Source organism: Lycorma delicatula, chromosome 13 (genome assembly GCF_047948215.1).
Source record: "Lycorma delicatula isolate Av1 chromosome 13, ASM4794821v1, whole genome shotgun sequence".
NCBI classification, from domain to species: Eukaryota; Metazoa; Arthropoda; class Insecta; order Hemiptera; family Fulgoridae; genus Lycorma; species Lycorma delicatula.
The window spans coordinates 12,243,220-12,261,279 of record NC_134467.1 but is presented as its reverse complement, the minus strand read 5'-3'; the positions used below and the strand labels follow the sequence as shown (position 1 = coordinate 12,261,279).

The following is an 18,060-nucleotide window of genomic DNA, read 5'->3' as shown; positions in this document are numbered from 1 at the left end:
TTTTATGTATAAGGAAATAATTTCTTAATTGAGGTGCTAAAGAATGAAAAATCAAAGAAAGTAGCTCTGTAATATGCGAGTTCTCACTGTCAGCTCCTTGCTTGTGGGAAACAACTTGTTCCTATTTAAAGTTTCATGAAATACGATGTAGAAGTAAACACTAACATGGATTTATAATTTTATCTTCTTTCACTTTCTTTTAGATTCGTTTATATACATTCTACATTTTTCAGGTAGCAATATTAATTTACTATTTTTTATTCTTGAATATTTTAAGTGTCTGTAATTTTCAATTTCATATTAATAAAAGATTATGTTTTTGTTCTTTTGGTATGTAATTCACAATGGGTGACTAGCAACCATGAAAATCTTAACACCTCAGAACAAAGATACCATCTGGCATACATCAAATGGTATAAAGAGACGAAAAAGACCGTACGAGTAATCAAATCTTTGGCCTTAAGAAATCATAAGACATTCAATGAAATAGTCATATCGTTCCCTAAAATACTTCTGATGTTAAACCCCAAATTTAAATTTCTGCCATGTAACAGAAATAGTCTACAAACATTCCATATTACTTTCTTTTCTTTTTTTGCAGGGGGGGGAGGTGAAAACCGTTTTTACGCATTATCTTTGTCTGAATACAATGACTTTGTTTTAAAAAATTAATTTAAAAAAAATCTTTAAAAACAATTAAAATATATCTTAAAATGAAAAATTAAGATAATAAAATTAACATTTGCTTTACGGCAAATAAATAGCTTAAACACAGTAATTAAAATTTTTTAATGAAAACGGATGGCCCTACGAAATCATAAAACATAGATAACTTTGTTTCATTATCCCCTAAAATTGTTTGTATGTTAGCCCCTAGGTTAAACTTGCGATGTAATGCCGCATAACAGATAACAATCCGCAAGAATGTGGTGCACTGTTAGTTGGCAATGCCAACACAGTGCACCACACATTACAGTGATTATTATTCCATATTACAAGCATAATTTAATAATATTTACTGAAAGTGATAAATTTTAAAGATTAAGTATCAGTTAATCCCATACAGTAATATTATATTTCGGCAATTGTAGATTTTTTTTAAATTTATACTTTGAAACTCATCCGACTTTCAGACAAATACAAAATAGTAGTTTTCCTATTAATTTTTTGTAAAAATGTAAAACTTCCTCTCAAAAAAAAATTAATAAAAAAGGATATCGAATAAAAAAATTAATATAAAATATACGAAGAAGCCGCCAACATTAAGGAAAGAAAAAGGAATTCATCATATTCCATAATACGTACTGACAAAAAATATTAATTTTTAAAAGGATAATCATTAATGAGGAGTTAAAAATATTAAGCCGTTAATGTATTTTGTTTTATTGAAAAAAAAAACAGGAAATTTTGAGTAGCATCTTGTAAATTAACACGCATGATAATAATGTTTACTACGCAATAATAATAACAATAATAATATTAAAACTATTAAAATAATAATACCTATTACACTTACTTATAATAAATATTATAATTATAATTTATGATTGTAAACTAATAAAATGAAACCAGGCACGGCGATTGAACATGTTGTTATGATTATACATATTGTAATAATAATTACTAAAAGTCCATATATAAATCCAATATTTCTTGTTCATTTTTTAAATTTTTTATTTATTAATAATGATTATAATAATTACACACTTTCAATTACATTCATACACAAATGTACAAACACATACACGCACAGAATGGGGAAAAACCCCCAAAAATAAGCAATAATAATGATATACAGTACATCACTTATTAAGAAAAAAATGTAAAAATTTTTATCAGTTATTTGAAAATTTAAAAAATTTTTTTTCAGTGGCATGGAAATGCTACATTGAAAAAAGAAATAAATAAATGAAATTATAAATATAATTAACTAAACTTAATCTAGTGAGCATAGATTAAGTTAAGTTAAATTATATTTTCTTATTTCTTTACATAGCATTTCAGTGGCATCATCTAAGAAGTAAATAACTAACTACAGTGGTTGATCGCCTACTACATTAATACTGAAAATTCTATAAAATATTCTCACATTAAAAAACAAATGAAAACACCAAACACAACTAAAAAAATAAAATCATAACCAATTACTGATATATAGTCAGAAGAACTCTAAAATAGTGAAGAAGATGAAGAGTCCTACAGCACATGTGCAAACCATAAATTTCTAACACTGGTCCAGTCACTGATTTTTCTATTGTACACAGTACTGTATTTTCATATAAATTTGTTTTATGGTGAATAAAATTTGTTATATTTTTTACGTGTTATCATTTTTGATTTTAAGCGAAGTGCAATGTCGAGTGAATGAAAACACTATTTGTAATAGGTAAAAAAATCTTGTTTTACACATAATATGTATTATAACAAAGGTAAAAAAAAGCTTTTGTTTTCTTTCTAACAAGAATATCAAATGAAATGTTAAATTACTGTAACATTTCAATATCAACAATCAAATTTATAGTAAAAGAATCCTCTGTACAATAAACATAAAATTCTATTGACATCAGGGAAAAACAGAAAATTCTCAAAGCATAAAAATGCTATAATATGCTATAATACAATAAAAGCATAAAAATGCTATAATATGCTTTGAGACAGGCAAACGACAAAATACAACGAAGAGGGTGTTTACGGATGAAGAAAAGAAAGCAAGATCTGAACGGATGAAGAAATACTGGGCAGCTCGAAAGAGTAAAATAACACGCTTTTCTCAGAAAAGATCCAACTAAAATTGACTTAAGTGGTCCCATGTTGGCCGTAAAAGCATAATAATAAATATGGCTTTGATAGATATGAAATGAAAGAAATAATAAGTAATTTTTATTTAAGACAGAAAAAACATGAATGCCATAGGTAAAGTCATATGCAAGAACTACCGCGTGAAAATAAAAAAGAACAAAACAAAAGTAATGAAATGTAGTAGAAATAAAGTAGGTAGACCACTGAATATAAAAACAGGACGAGAAAAGATTATGGAGACAGAAGTTTTTATTTGGGACGTATAATTACTAAAGATGGCCAAAGCAGGAGCGACATAAAATGCCGAATAGCACAGGCAAAACGAGCTTTCAATAAGAAATATAATTTGTTTACATCAAAAATTAATTTAAACATCAGGAAAACATTTTTGAAAGCATATGTTTGGCACGTAGCTTTATATGGAAGTGAAAAATCAACAATCGCAGTACCTAAGAAGAAAAAAATTAGAAGTTTTTGAAATGCGGCACTAGGAGAATGCTGAACAGTTGGATGATAAAGTGACAAATGAAGAGAATTTGTGGCAAATTGATGAAGGATTTGGAAAATCTAGCTAAAAAAAGAGACACTTACAGGCCACATCTAACGGCATCCTGAAATAGTCACTTTTATGTTGGAGGGACAGGTAGATGGGAAAAATTTTGCAGGCAGGCAATGTTTGGAATACAGAAAACAATTTGTTAGCGATGTAGGATGCATGGTATACCAAAATGAAACTACTAGCACTAGATAGGGAAGCTTGGAGAGCTACATCAAACCAGTCAAACGACTGAAGACATATGATGTTGTAAATATGAGATTTAGGTACTTACAAAAAATTTAAAATCAGAAAACTGTACAATATTTTATCTTCAATTTCAAAATCTGTCGGCAAAGTGATTAAATCGATCACACCTAATATCTAAGGATAAGGATTCATAAACAAAAGGAAATTAATATTTAAAGAATGGGCCACCACTGTTGGAAATTCAAACATACAGTATTAATTTTAAAAGGTGGTTAATGGAAAAAATACCCATTATATAATTTAATTGAAAAAATAAAAACAGAAAGTAAGAACATTTTGCATCTATAAATGTTTACGACCACAATTGGTCGTAGACTAGTGCTCCTTTCTACATATACGTGTGACCTCAAAACAATAGATTATATCAGGCTAAATTAAAATATTACATTCAATCAGCTAACAATTAATTATGATAAAATTACAGTAATTTCTTTAGGGAGGAATAACAACTATGTCTAAAGAAAATCGGGTCGGTTTTATTTCAGTCATGTAGAAAAAATAAAAAGTGATTACCAGGAAAAGATGGAGTAATGAAGAATGCAACTGATGAATTTATTTTAAGACCAGGTGGTGGTGTGGAAAATAATAATGATGACAGAAGGTAGTAAAATAATGAAACATTCACGTGAACCATTTTCATACACTAGATTGAGGTATGTCAAGCCAATGTTAATAGTAGTGCATATATTTTGTTATATTTTTTATGTTTGGCTGCTACTCCAGTATGTTCACAGCTCTTCTTGTGACTCGTTATCAGTAGATTTGTAAAATAAAACAAAATGGCAGTGACAAGCAAATTTTTTTTTAATTTAAAGAAGAATAAAACAGATTGACAGATATAAAGGGAGTAATTGGCACAATATCTCCTTAAAACGGACTCAAGTATATATAATCTCTTATCTAATACTCTAAGTTTGTTATACTCATATAAATTTACTTCAGAGAGCTGCCAAAGCCCTTTATGGTGTAAGCCTAAAACTTATCAGCAATATCATTACAAATAATTTAACTTAATTAATATTATTAATAATTTAACTTAAAAACCAACTTACTAAAATTCTCCAAAACAACCTTCAAAAGGAAGTAAATTTTATTTATATAGTAAAGCATATTATAAACTGAAATTTACACTAATTGTTTTGTGCCAAAGTCAAAAAAATTTTGCATTACATTAAAAAAATACAGAATTCAATAAGAACATTTGCTTTTGTTTTTTATTACTTTATTTAAAACTACAATTTCAAGTTGTTTAGCGACAAAATAATCTATTATAAAACCTAAGTTTTTAATAAAATTTCACGATTTATGAAATCTGGATAAAAAAACCTTGATTCCGTTAAGGTAAAAAAAAAATCTTCCTTAATTGATCAACTCTAAATACTCCTTAGAGTATTTAGAATTGATCAATGAGAGAGAGAGAGTGTGTGGGGAGATTTAAATTATAGGTAAAAAGGGTTTACAGTACATAAGGGCAACCTACATATATACATACTAGCAAATTAAAAAGAAAAACAATTTTTTTACTGAAGCGACTTAAAGAACAGTAAAATTCAGTTTGGTTTTTAGAGTTTTCCTTATAAAGCGCATAATAAAAATCTTCTTTTTTTTTTTATTACAAACAGCAGTTTTATAATACGATTAATTTTATTAGAATAAGTTGTTCGTACACAACTCAATTTATACTGTATATACATTATTTATAATATAAAACTTTTTTTCCTTCGACAGACAATTTCTTAATTAAATATCATACATACCATCAAGCACAATCACGTAAAAAAAGAACCAAAACAAAAATAAATTAAATAAAAAAATTTATATAATTATATACTTAACTAATGTAATAATTTAATTCTAAAATGAGACAATAATACAAGCGCGCACTGTAAAATTAAAATTTTTAAAAATAAATAAATACCCAGCAGATATATAATAAGAATAATAATAATAATTTGTTAATAATTATTTTGTTTCACTGAAAATTATAATATATTTTTTTTTATGTGTGTAATAATAATATATAAATTATAAACATTAGCAAATAAGTCCATACTTAATCCTTATTTTTATTCTTCAGTTTCAAAAAAAAATTTGTTTTTTTTCTATTTACAAAATAGCACACTTTAATTTCTTTCTTTTGCTTTTATCTTTTCCTCTATTGTTACTCATTCTATTATCTTCCATTTTTCTTGATCTTATTTCTCTCATTAGATCAAAAAATACCTGAAAAAAAAAATAAAAAAAACAAAACATTATCTTACAAATAAAAGGAAAAGGGGTACAAGCACATAGTAAGAATCATTTTGATATAGTCAGATTAAACCCATACAAGGAGGTGCAAAAGTAATGGGTTTTTCAAAAAGTACACAACCCTAAGATTAAGAAGGTAGAAGTCACGCATAGGTAAATTTTATTTCTCCCTACATGTCAGTTGGCAACATTACACACAAGGTTAGCAGTTTGTAACGGTTGAAATGTTTTTCTTATGCGCTAGTGCTACACCGGTATAAATTTGTCTCTATTTTGTCAACTATGGCATTTTCCAAGGACGAATGTGTGTTTATTGTGCGTGTAAATCTTATGAAGAAAAGACAAGTTTCGGACAAAATTTCCCAATTCTTCAGTTCCTAATAAGTCAACAATAGTGCATATGATTAATAAATTTCGTGAGACTAGGAATTAACACGATTGGAAAAGCACAGGTCAACCGTCACTGTTAACAGTTCTGGAGGATGTGAAAAAACATATTTGACTTGCTCACCCAGAAAATAATTCAGAAAGTTATCTCTTCACAGGATGGGTTTTCACTAACTACAGCTTTCAGGGCCGGTAAAAAACTACAATCACATGCTTATTGCATCGGTGTCGTTCAAGAACTGAAAGAAGTAGACCACAGAAAATGTTTACAGTATTGTTGCCAGTTTCGTTCTCTTGTTGATGACGATATTGAAATTTTGGATCGTGTTTATTTCAGCGACAAGAAACAGTTTTAATTTGGATGGCTACATTAACAGCCAAACCTGTCGAACATGGAATGCTAAAAATCCTCACGATTCATGAACGACTATTACTCACATGTAAAATTGGTGTTATGCGATCTCCTGGTGTCATGTAATAGAGCCTTTTTTCACCAGTTATGATGTGTTTGAGGATGTCTGGGTCATCAGTGATGTAGTAAACATTTGTTCAGCGATGATTATGCAATGCTGTTTTTACTGAAAATTTAGCAGTTTTGAAACAAATTTGGCTGCCACCCACTTCATCTTCAAAACATTAGTAAAAATTGCTTCACATGACCCATATCAAATTCTTATTTCTTCAGCAACCTCTCCTCCAATGGCAATTCTGTGATTAGCAAGCACAAACTCTAACTTTTTCAACATTTTCATCAATGATTGATGTGCTAGGATGCCCCAGACTTCATATTAACTTTGATATCTTCTCAGACTTTCTGAAAGCATTTTTACAAGTGATAAATTCATTGCCAAAGGCCTTTAAAATTTTATCTTTGTTGCACTTAATTCCGTTTTGAACACAAAATTTCTGATTCAAAATTTGCTATACAAAAAAAATCACCCAACACAGTAAGTATATCTTGTTATTTCACTCTTCAGACAACACATTGCAGCTGGCTGAAAATTAACAAGTATATCCGCTGACATTACTATAACACACAGAAAAAAGATCAACTTAACTGACAAGATAAGTGTGCATAATTCAGAAATTCTCTTTCATTTTTTAACAGACCTTGTATTTTATTATTTATTTTAAAATTGTTTTCTATATTCATTATTTTAATGCTGACGTATAATAAGACGATCAGCAACATTTGAATAATTCTTTCTTTTATTAATAAGTTTTCCTCATTTTTTTTTTTAAATAAGTTTTTTTAATGACTTTTTATAAAAACAGTAGGGAAGTAAATTTTAATTTCTCTTAAGACAATTTTTATAAATTCTTATTTTTTTATTTAAAGATTTCTACTTGTTAGATTTTTGTAATGAAATACTGTATCTGTTTTTTATTACATTGTATCTGTTTCCAAGTATTTTTTTAATTTTATTGAAATACATTTACTTTTTTATATTTTCATACTTTTATTAAACATTAGAATGATATGACCACCCTGAAAAAAAAGTTTTTTTTTTCATTTTCTAGTTATCCAGATTTCTGATAATCCAGATGTAACCTTGCAAAGTTAAATTCAAATAAAAATGGTTTACTGTATTTCTGTTTATTATAATTTGATGGATTCATTACAGCTTCTTATCTATCTAAAATTACACATAAAAAAAAACTAACCTTATCAACATTCTCTCTTGTTTTAGCTGATGTTTCGACATAAGGTACACCCCACTGTTGAGCACGACTTTGTGCATCGGCCAATGTAACTTTTCGTTTTTCATCTAAATCACCTTTATTACCGACTAACAAAAATGGTATACTTTCATCATTTTTTACACGCAATATTTGTTCCCTGAAATGAAATAAAAATTCAACTGAAAATTAATTCATTCAAAATAAATATTTTAACACATTTATCAACATATACAATCCATCATACAAACTGATTTTAAATCATATAATTACATTAAATTTCAATTACTAATACAAAAAAAAAAATTCTAGACGGATAATTGCTATAAGAATTCTGTACTTTTCAAATGCGGTGTGCATTTAAAAGGTACAGTGGTATACTGTTATAAATTAAGCATATTACGTTTTCAGTATGGAGAAAGGAATTTGAATCTGTATACAAGCATCCACATCGTTCTCTACCATCGGTTAAAACACATTGGCTACAATTTAACATCATAGCATTATAGAAGTACGATGCTTAATGCAAAAAAGCATGTAGTTACACACACTGTTCCACCTTTATAGAAGTAGAAATACATTTTTGGTATCGCTTACCATACTTTATCTAGTGGATGAGCGACAAAGTAATCTACCAATTCATACAGATGTATTTTTCTAAACTTCAACCTTATCTAGAGGCCCACCCATGTTTCCTGAAAGATGTCCCTCTTAATTTTTGATGGAGAACCTTACTCAGGTTTCAAAACTTGGAGACTGAATGGTCTGGATTCACCTGAATTGAATTAGTAGAATACTCAGTATATATTAATTTTCCCATGAAAATGATAAATCAAAATCAAATAAAATTCTTACCTGAAATCTTGTGTCGCTTGAAAACTTTCATCTTCTGTAATTGAAAACACACACAGGAAACCTTCACCGCTGCGAAAATAATTATCCCTAAAACACAAAAACATCACGCAGTTACAAACTGCAGGAAAATTTTAATTAAAAAAAGAAATAACAATAAACAATGAAATACAACATTCTTTTTTAATAAAAATAAATAAATCTGCATCACTTCACCTCCCTCAAAACAAATAATGTTTTCACTAAAACTGAGCATGTTTAATAAAATATCTTAGGTATGACATATGACTGTATGGGATGCAAGTTAAAAGGATTTACTTGCCATATAGACTAAAAAATAAATAATTTTTTAATTGACTTAAAAATGAAGTTTTCTAATATTATTATTTTATCTGTACTTAAATCAAAATATGTGCACGTAGATTTGAATAAATGTATTTACTCAGACATTCAGTAAACTCTCAGAATAATTTGGCAGATCAAAATGAATCTTTTACCGAAGTGTTTATTGAACTCAAAGATTTAATCCTAAAATATCCAGATAATCGCATTATTAGATGAGCAGTAAACTCTAATACTGTGTAATTTTAACACAGTAAAATGTGTTAAATTATACATTTTACTGTGTAATTTTTAAAATAGTAGTATTCTAGATCGTAGATTAAATCACAGTTTTTAATCAAGTCATAACATATAGTTCATATAATTAAAAAAATACACAAAATCATACTCTTCCAACTGCAAACTGTTCTCATATATCAGTGATTAAATACAAAATTTTATTAACCACAAATTTATGAGGGTCATTCAAATATAAACCGGAATTTTGCCACATGGACTGAGGAACAGCAGTGAATATAGTGGGATGCTGCAAGTAATTAACTGGATATGTGTGGAGGGGAGCAACTGCCCAGCCACACCTGTAGATCATGTTTCCACATCGTAGCAGAATGTCTGAGCAGGAGATACCATCATCCATTGCATAACAAATTATAAAAGAATTCTTACAGATTCAACAAATCTGTTGAGTCCCAAAAGACAGTTTCCAGAACTTTTCCGGCTAACAAGCGTTTTTGACTTTTTTCCCAAATCCGTACTGTTTTTTGTTTTCCGGGATGTAGTGAACCCACATTTCATTGCAGGTCACAATATAGTCCAAAAATGCCTCTCCTTCGTCAAAGTAACTCAGAAGCCACAAGGTCACAAATGGTTTAACAGATTTCTTACAAATGAAGATGTCAATTCCTCTGAAAATTTCTGAATAGACTCCAGGCACAGTTCAGAGAAGTGTTTGATTGGGTTAAAAAATTTTAAGTGGCTGTGATGCAGTGGAGAATGAAAATCCCAAACATCATCTGCATACCAGCGTCAATGATGGCAACATTCAGACCATTTGTCAAAAAAGTGGGCAGGATGCACTGATCAAAGTCAAAAACACTTGTCAGCTGGAGAAGTTCTGGAAACTGTCTTTTGGGACTCAAAATGTTGTTGCTAATTGAATTCCTAGATGAAAGAATGGCAGTAAATGCGGCATACTTCTTCCAGTGATTGGATGACATCAGAGCTGCTTATCACAACAAATGATATTGGCAACTAATTCACAAGGCCTCCTTCTCCATGACAATATACAGCCGCAGACAGCAACTCAGATTTGCAATAAACTTGCTAAATTTCATTGAAATCTTAAACACTCACCGTAGAGTTCCAACTTGTCACTGTATGATTTCCATATGTTTGGTTTCCTGAAATGGGCTTTAGGAGAGGAAATATTCAAAGACAATACTGCAATCAAGCGTTATGTGCACAACTAGTTGTTGGGGCAGCTTATCTTTTTTTTTTTTTGATAGATGAATCAGGAAGCTACCTACCCAGTGGAGAAATGTATTTCTGTTGAAGAAATTATATAGAAAAGTACAGTAATTTATTTGTAATTTTATCTAATATAAAAACAGCTATGTAAACAAATTTCGGTTTGTATTTGAATGACCTCATACAAATAGTCGACTTATATATTTTTGCAGCAACCATATCTGTGTACCTGTTTACTGTGTACTATATATCTATGTATTTTTCTTTTAATTTTGTGGTATGGCAAAATTAAAAGAAAGGTTAAAGAAAAATGCTTTTAAAGAAAAAGTTAACTTGAAAAGGGCTATGTTAATTCAATTTGTATTTTGTATTTGTATTTTTTTTTTTTACACAAATTAAATTGCTGGTATTCTGTTTATGTGGAAATTCATCAGATAGTAATTTTTGAGATATATTTATCAGTAGGCTGCTTCCTCTCAAAGAAAAATAGATTTTTGTTACTTATTCATTCAGGATGCATTTTACAGTTTCAGTTTCCAGATGAAAACGAAAGCCAATATAATTATTTAAAACTTTAAACAAGGACATTTTCTCCATTTTAATGGGGCATCCCAACCCTGTAGTGACATTCCGGTCGCCAACTTTCCCCGTTCCTAGCCCTGATGGGCTTTAACAGGTGTCGTCTATTGTCCTCTGACTTTTTACATCTCATAGAAATAAGCCTGGCCTCATTGGGATGCCACCTATGTAAATGCCCGTAGACATTTAAATCAGTAATTTATTAACTCAGTCTTTGCCTTCGTTGTAGGCCCGGACATCTTGAATGTCCTACACTGTTTCCTTCTGAACTAGCTAACAGAGTTCATGAAAGTCCATCTGAACCCCATCTTAATGGGACAGTTGTGATTTACATTCCACGGGTATTTTTTATAGATTTTGGAAGGACAACAAATAGAACAAATAATAATCATAAGCTTTTCCAAGCCACAATATAATGATTGATAACAATTTTATATGTAAATTAAAAAAATCTTGCAAGGTAAGGAAAAAATAAGAACACCCTTGTTTACAGTAGCAAAAAACCTAAACAAACGTATGAAAACTATGCATACGAGTTGAGACAGCTATAAAGACACCTGACCAACACTTCTTACAATAAACGAGTTTCAATGAATACTGATGCCTGATGTATAAGATTTCGCTTCCCTTTTGACTGTATGTTAATTGATCCTTTTTTTTTATCGCATAGTATTTTTTTATTTTATTTTTAGTAATAAACTAATCAAATTTTTTACTTCGACTTATAGGATTTCTGCTGAAGAAGGAATTATATTTCTGAATAACATAGTACAATACGGCTGGGAATTAGAATAAATTTTGAGTTGTAGAAACTTTTGAGTTATAGGTATTCAAGTTACAGGAATTTTACTGTATATAAATTTTTTCTTTGGTTTGAATATCAAATGAACTTATAAAAACAATGATTACACAAAAACTATTAGAGTTACATCTGTGCGGTTGTGACAAAAGAAAGAAAAAATTATAAATACTGGTTTGTTGCAGGTAGAAGCAGAGTAAAGGGCAATGTGATCAATTTTTTTGTAAAATTGCGTCAATCCACGAGAAAGCGCAATGTGTGTTGTGGTATCACAGATTACTGCGCAGTGAAATTTTAGAAGGGAGTACAGACGACCAGCACCTGATAGCAAGAGTATTGTTACATGGTATGCAAAGTTTAAGGAGAATGGAAGTGCAGTCGACCTTCTGTGAACAAGGCAGCCATCTGTTAATGAAGAGAAGGTAGAGGTTGTGCAACAAGCATTTTTACATAGCCCTTCCAAATACTCATCATGCATCTCATGAACTAGGGATTCCCCGGTCAACAGTGCACAAAATTTTACAAAGAAACTAAGGTTGTACGCATATAAAGTTCAGATACTGTAACATCTATAACCAGATTACGGCTGTAGATTTTGTGCCGCCTTTGTGACCAAGATTTTGCAACGGATTGATAACAACAATGAGCACCTGCAACGTGTGTTTTCCAGACGAGGCCACTTTCCATATCTCTGAGAAGTAACAGCATAATGTGAAAATATGGGGTTCAGAAAATCCATACTTTACCGGGGAAAAAATGAGATATTCCCCTAAAGTGAATGTGTGGTGCAGTTTAACGTACAATAGAATCACTGGGCCCTTCTCTTTCATTAAGCAATCAATAACAGCTAACATTTACCTGGATATGCTGCAACACCTATAAGCTATACCTCAACTAACTGACTCAACCAAGGGTGGTTTTCCAGCAGTATGGTGCACCACCACATTGAGGTTTACCAGTTTGAGATTTCTGAATGAATCATTTCCTGACAGATGGGTTGGGCACAACGGTCCCACTCTCTGGCCACCATGATCAGCAGACATAACTCCCTTAGACTTTTTCCTCTGAGGTTATGTTAAGGTCTGAGGTCTATGCAACACCTGCACCAGATCTGGACACACTGAGATGAAGAATAACTGAAGCTGTTGCTAGTGTTACCGAAGAAATGCTGACCAACACATGGTGTGAAATTGATTATCTGTTGGACAAGCAACAAAAGGTGCACATGTTGAAGTTTACTGACGTGGTAAAAAAAAACTTGATAATTTTTCTTTCTTTCACAAACCATACAGCTGTTAACTGTTAATAGTTTTTTTGTAATAAATGTTTGTAATCATGGATAGACTTTATGGACACTGTATTGTCCATTCATCCATCCATTCATTTATTTATTTATTATTACAAATAATAACTACAATCTAGTTACTGTCTGTATAATCTCGTAAATTACGTTGTACTTACAAGTGAACCAAATGGCATTAAAAAAAAAATATTTTTTAAATTACATACAACTTGAAATAAAGTTTTTACGTTCATTGCAGTAATTCAATGCTAACCTGATCGCAGCATAATCTTCTTGCCCTGCTGTATCTAACATATCGATTTGAACTTCTTCTCCATCCAATACAACTTTCTTTCTGTACGAATCAGCTTTTGTGGGTTCATAATCTTCAACAAACTATTAACACACAAAATTTATTAATTATTAAAAAGAATAAAATTATTTATACATTAAACTGTATAATTAAATTTATTGATACAATTATATTAGCATACAGCATACGTTTTATAAATTAGTTTTCAAAGTAATAATAAATGATTTAATAAAATTAAAAAAAATTAATTTTTTATGCACAACTGAATGCAATACATTTACAAATCTGTTAAGGAAAAAGTTCCCTGGCCGGTGCAATGTGGAACCTCCTGGCAGATGCCAACATCCCCACCACAGCAGCAGGCCCGGTCAGCCCATCAAGAGAGCTGTTGGGCACGGACACTACCTTCCAGCCACACCTCGCCAAGCTTTAAGTGCTCTGGCTGGTGGACCCAGCACCCGCCTAACTTAAAAGTTTTGTTAGAATTAATGTTTTATAAATTTTTAAGTGGCTATTTCTTTTTTGTTTCTGTTATTTGTTGATGTAATTGTAGAATAATGTTTAGTGCGTAAAACAAATGTTGATAATTTGTAGACTGTATAGATAAAATAAAAAAGGTACTGAGTTCAATCCCCAATCCCTGGGCCGGTATTATGACATAAATAAAATAAGAATGAAACGTACTAATTTATGGAAGATTAACATATATAACTGCAATAAAAAAATTAGAAAACAATTATAATTAACTTATAATATACGAGGTGTATGATAAAAGTAATCAGACTGACTTTTTACTTACCACAAAGTTTTTATTTTTTTCAAACAATAATATTATCCCCTTCAAAGTAGTTCCTTGGGCAGCTTTATGCTGGTGGAGTCGTTGTTCCCACTCCTGGTAGTAGTGGCTTATAACTGGTCGGTAACAGTCTTTTGAATGTTCTTCAGAGTTCCAAAATGACATCCTTTTAAGACATGTTTCAATTTCGGGAAAAGGAAAAAGTCACAAGAACTCAAATCAGGTGAATAAGGGGATTGAGGAACCGTGGGAATGCGTTTTGAGGTCAAAACTTCCCTGATGGAAATGGCCGTGTGACATGGGGCGTGTCATGATGAAGCATCCACTTGTATGCAATGTCTGGTCTCACATGAATCACTCTTTTCCCGAGCCTTACAAGGACAACTTTGTAAAACATTAGGTTGACAGTTTGTCCAGGAGGAGAAATTCTTTATGCACGACACCCCTACTGTGAAAAAAGCAAATCAGCACGGTTTTAATGTTTGATTTGCTCATTAGGCATTTTTTTTGGTCGAGGAGATGACAGAGTGTGCCACTCTTCGCTTTGTTTCAGGATCGTACTCAAATATCCAGTAATCATCACCTGTGATTACACGATTGAAGAATTCTTGGTCATTGTCAATCCTCTCAAGAAGATCAACACACACGTTTCTTCGATTGTCCTTCTGTTCTGTTGTGAGATTTTTCAGCACCAATTTTGCACAAACCTTTCGCATGTCCAAATCGTCTGTCAAAATTTGATGTACGGGGAAAGTGTTTAAATTTAACCGTTCACTTATCATTTTTATTGTTAAACGACGGTCTGATCTCACACGCTCAATGTTTTCGTCAGATTTTGAAGCTGAAGGTCTCCCTGAGCAAGATTGATCCTTCAACGTGTTCTAAGCCTTCCAAAAATGATTTGTGCCAGCGGAAAAGTTATGCTCTTGATAAGCAATGTTCCCATAGGTCTGTTTCAACTTTTCAAAGGTCAAACTCGTGGATTCCCCAAGTTTAACAAAAAACTTGATTGCACAATGTTGCTCTAAATTCCGATGCTCCGTTTTGTAACACAACAAAAACACAACTTTACTGATGGTGCTGTCAAAGATAATGTGTTGGCTGAACGGAGTTGAAACTCGTACTGAGCTTGTGAAAGGGATGAACAAACCAGTCTAGCACAGACCGGTAGACACAGTGTTGCCAGATTGCTCGCAGTGTTACCAATCTCATTATTTTTCTCACATAACTTGTATACTCATGTGATTAGACTCGGCTTAATATTTTGATACATGTCCATTCAATATAATATAATTCAACAATAATATAATTGTGAACAATAGTACAATTATGAAATATTATAGAACCTTCACTGAAATTTTTTATGGATATCCCTAACTCAACTTACAGTGACAATCTTTTGTGATAAAAATGGACTGAAGATAAATTTTAGTAAAAGATTTCATAAGAGGAGGGACCAAAATTGAAGCATGTAAACTTTTAAAATTTTCATACAAGATATATTTTTTGAATTCCGATTCTAAATTCCATATTCTATTTCACTTAATAAATATGTTCTGATAATTAAAGAAAAAACAGGTAGTTTATCATATCGATTATAATTATTAAACATAAAATTTTAACTTTATATGTTCACTACTATTCATTAAAATTCCCGGGTGAGCTTAATGATACATCCTATTTATTTATAGTGTTTGCATAGAAAACATTAAAAAGTTTTGTAAATTTAATGTAAAAACATTAAATATGTTTTGTAAACATTAAAAAGTTTTTGGTGCTTAAAAGAGTTTTTGAAAGGAATTCAGGACTAGGTAAAGTTTGAATATCATTCTCATTCATCCTCTGAAGTATTATCTAAACGGTAGTTACCAGAGGCTAAACAGGAAAAAGAAAAGGTTATTTAGAGGTTAGATTCCACTTTAAGGAAAAATGTTTCTGACAAGACTTATGTATCATTGTCTCTAGAATCCAAATTCGAGGTGCAAATGTGTCCCATTTAAAAAAATTAACTTCTAATCTAGTTAGCCCTCCTCTGGTCAAAATCATAATTTTTTTTTTGCATCTTCCAGAAAAATCACTTCCTTCAATTTTAGAAAAGGAGGACGGGGGAGGTCTAGGACACCTGTTTTAAATATATCTATATATATATATTTAAGTAATATATATTACTTCATTTATATGAAGTAATGTTTTTTGTGCATGTCCCTTGTATTTTGAAAATATACACTCAGTCTGTCCATGTAATATTAACTACAGGTACTGTAATTTAATTTTATACTCATGGGTTTATGGGTTGTTTGATCAACAGTGTTTTATTGATTTGTCTTATAATGTAAATCTTTTTGTTTGTGTGTAGTTTTGAAAGTTACACACAAAAAATCTTTATGAAGTTTTATCGGTATACAGAAAGGTTGTAAATTACCTCCATATTTTAATTTGCTATAATATAAGAGATGTTTACAATATAAGAGATCACCTATTTTATTAATACATAACATCAGCACCAGCATTTCTCATGACTGTAAGTTTTGAGAATGTTTACAAAGCATTTCAGCATGAACTCTGCAGTGGAATATTGATCAGAATGCATCAAATTTATATCAACACTCGACTAAGAATTAAAAATGTAATAAAACTTCTACATCCACTTCCTTAAGAAAATTTTGCAGGGTATGACTTCAGGTTCAAGTAAAGCCCACACCTTTTATAAAACCTCACAACCTGGATGTAGAGGGTTGGCATCAAGCCAATATGATTGTTCTACAGATCATATTGGCTTTACATGGCAGTTTGTAATATTCTTAGGATCAAATACAGCAATATTTGATGAGTGGTCCAGCTACCATTGGTGAACTCATATTAAATACACTTCATAGTGGAAGGCTGACTGCATTAGCTGAAGTGATATAAAGCATTGTTGAGCATATTCTCCGATAAACAGGTACTGTTCTATTTCTACCCAAGTAAGTTCTAAGAAACAGAACAAAACTGTTTCATTATAATATATTATTAAATATAAAACTATTAGGAATTTAAAATAGTTACTTTACAACCAATCTATATATAACATTAAATATTTCATGTTAAATGTGTTTTTTTATATAACATTTTATCTATAAGTATGGGTATGTATCCATTAACATCGACTAAATATTTTATTACACAAGTTCTTTAATGTAGTTGTCAACTAAAATAATTCTTTTATTGTAATCATTACATAACATATTATATAGATCACATACAGGATGGATATATATGATACTCTATGAACTCGTCATTGCAAATCAGCTGATTTCAAAGTTGAGAGTTCTAAGATTCAAATCCTAGTAAAGGGAATTACTTTACATGGATTTCAATTAACCACACATCTCAGGAATGTTTAACTTGAGACTTACAAGACTACACTTCATTTACACTCATAAATATCCTCTGAAGTAATACCTTACGGTGGTTTGGGAGGCTAAACAGAAAAAAGAAAGAGATATGATATTCCACAGATACAAAAAAAATTGTTCCAACATTTACCTGGATATATTAAGAGAAATCACAGTAAAACTTAATTAATTAGACCAGTATTACAATGTAACAAAATTAAGTGATAGGTGTAAGATATATTTTTTTTTTTTGTCTTCAGTCATTTGACTGGTTTGATGCAGCTCTCCAAGATTCCCTATCTAGTGCTAGTCGTTTCATTTCAGTATACCCTCTA

General features: G+C 30.6%; 1 protein-coding gene and 1 long non-coding RNA gene across 2 annotated transcripts in view; one reads left to right on the top strand and one right to left on the bottom strand.

Annotated features, from left to right (window-relative positions):
* The window catches only part of LOC142333684 (uncharacterized), a 67,159-nt gene that overhangs the window by 31,077 nt on the left and 18,022 nt on the right, over nucleotides 1-18,060 (top strand). The gene's annotated exons all lie outside the window — the stretch shown is intronic.
* LOC142333977 (ras-related protein Ral-a-like) lies at nucleotides 1,362-16,779 on the bottom strand. Its single transcript, XM_075381635.1, has 5 exons — nucleotides 16,774-16,779; nucleotides 13,517-13,638; nucleotides 8,777-8,863; nucleotides 7,907-8,081; nucleotides 1,362-5,827 (listed from the first exon to the last, which is right to left on the bottom strand). Exons 1-5 carry the CDS (start codon nucleotides 16,777-16,779, stop codon nucleotides 5,711-5,713), a joined length of 507 nt encoding a protein of 168 aa, XP_075237750.1. The 3' UTR covers nucleotides 1,362-5,710.

Coding starts and splice junctions, on each gene's coding strand:
- LOC142333977 (XM_075381635.1), bottom strand. Junction 8,864..13,516: donor GAAGATTATGCTGCGATCAG/GTTAGCATTGAA, acceptor TTTGTGTTTTAG/GGATAATTATTTTCGCAGCG. Junction 8,082..8,776: donor CAAGCGACACAAGATTTCAG/GTAAGAATTTTA, acceptor ATTTCATTTCAG/GGAACAAATATTGCGTGTAA.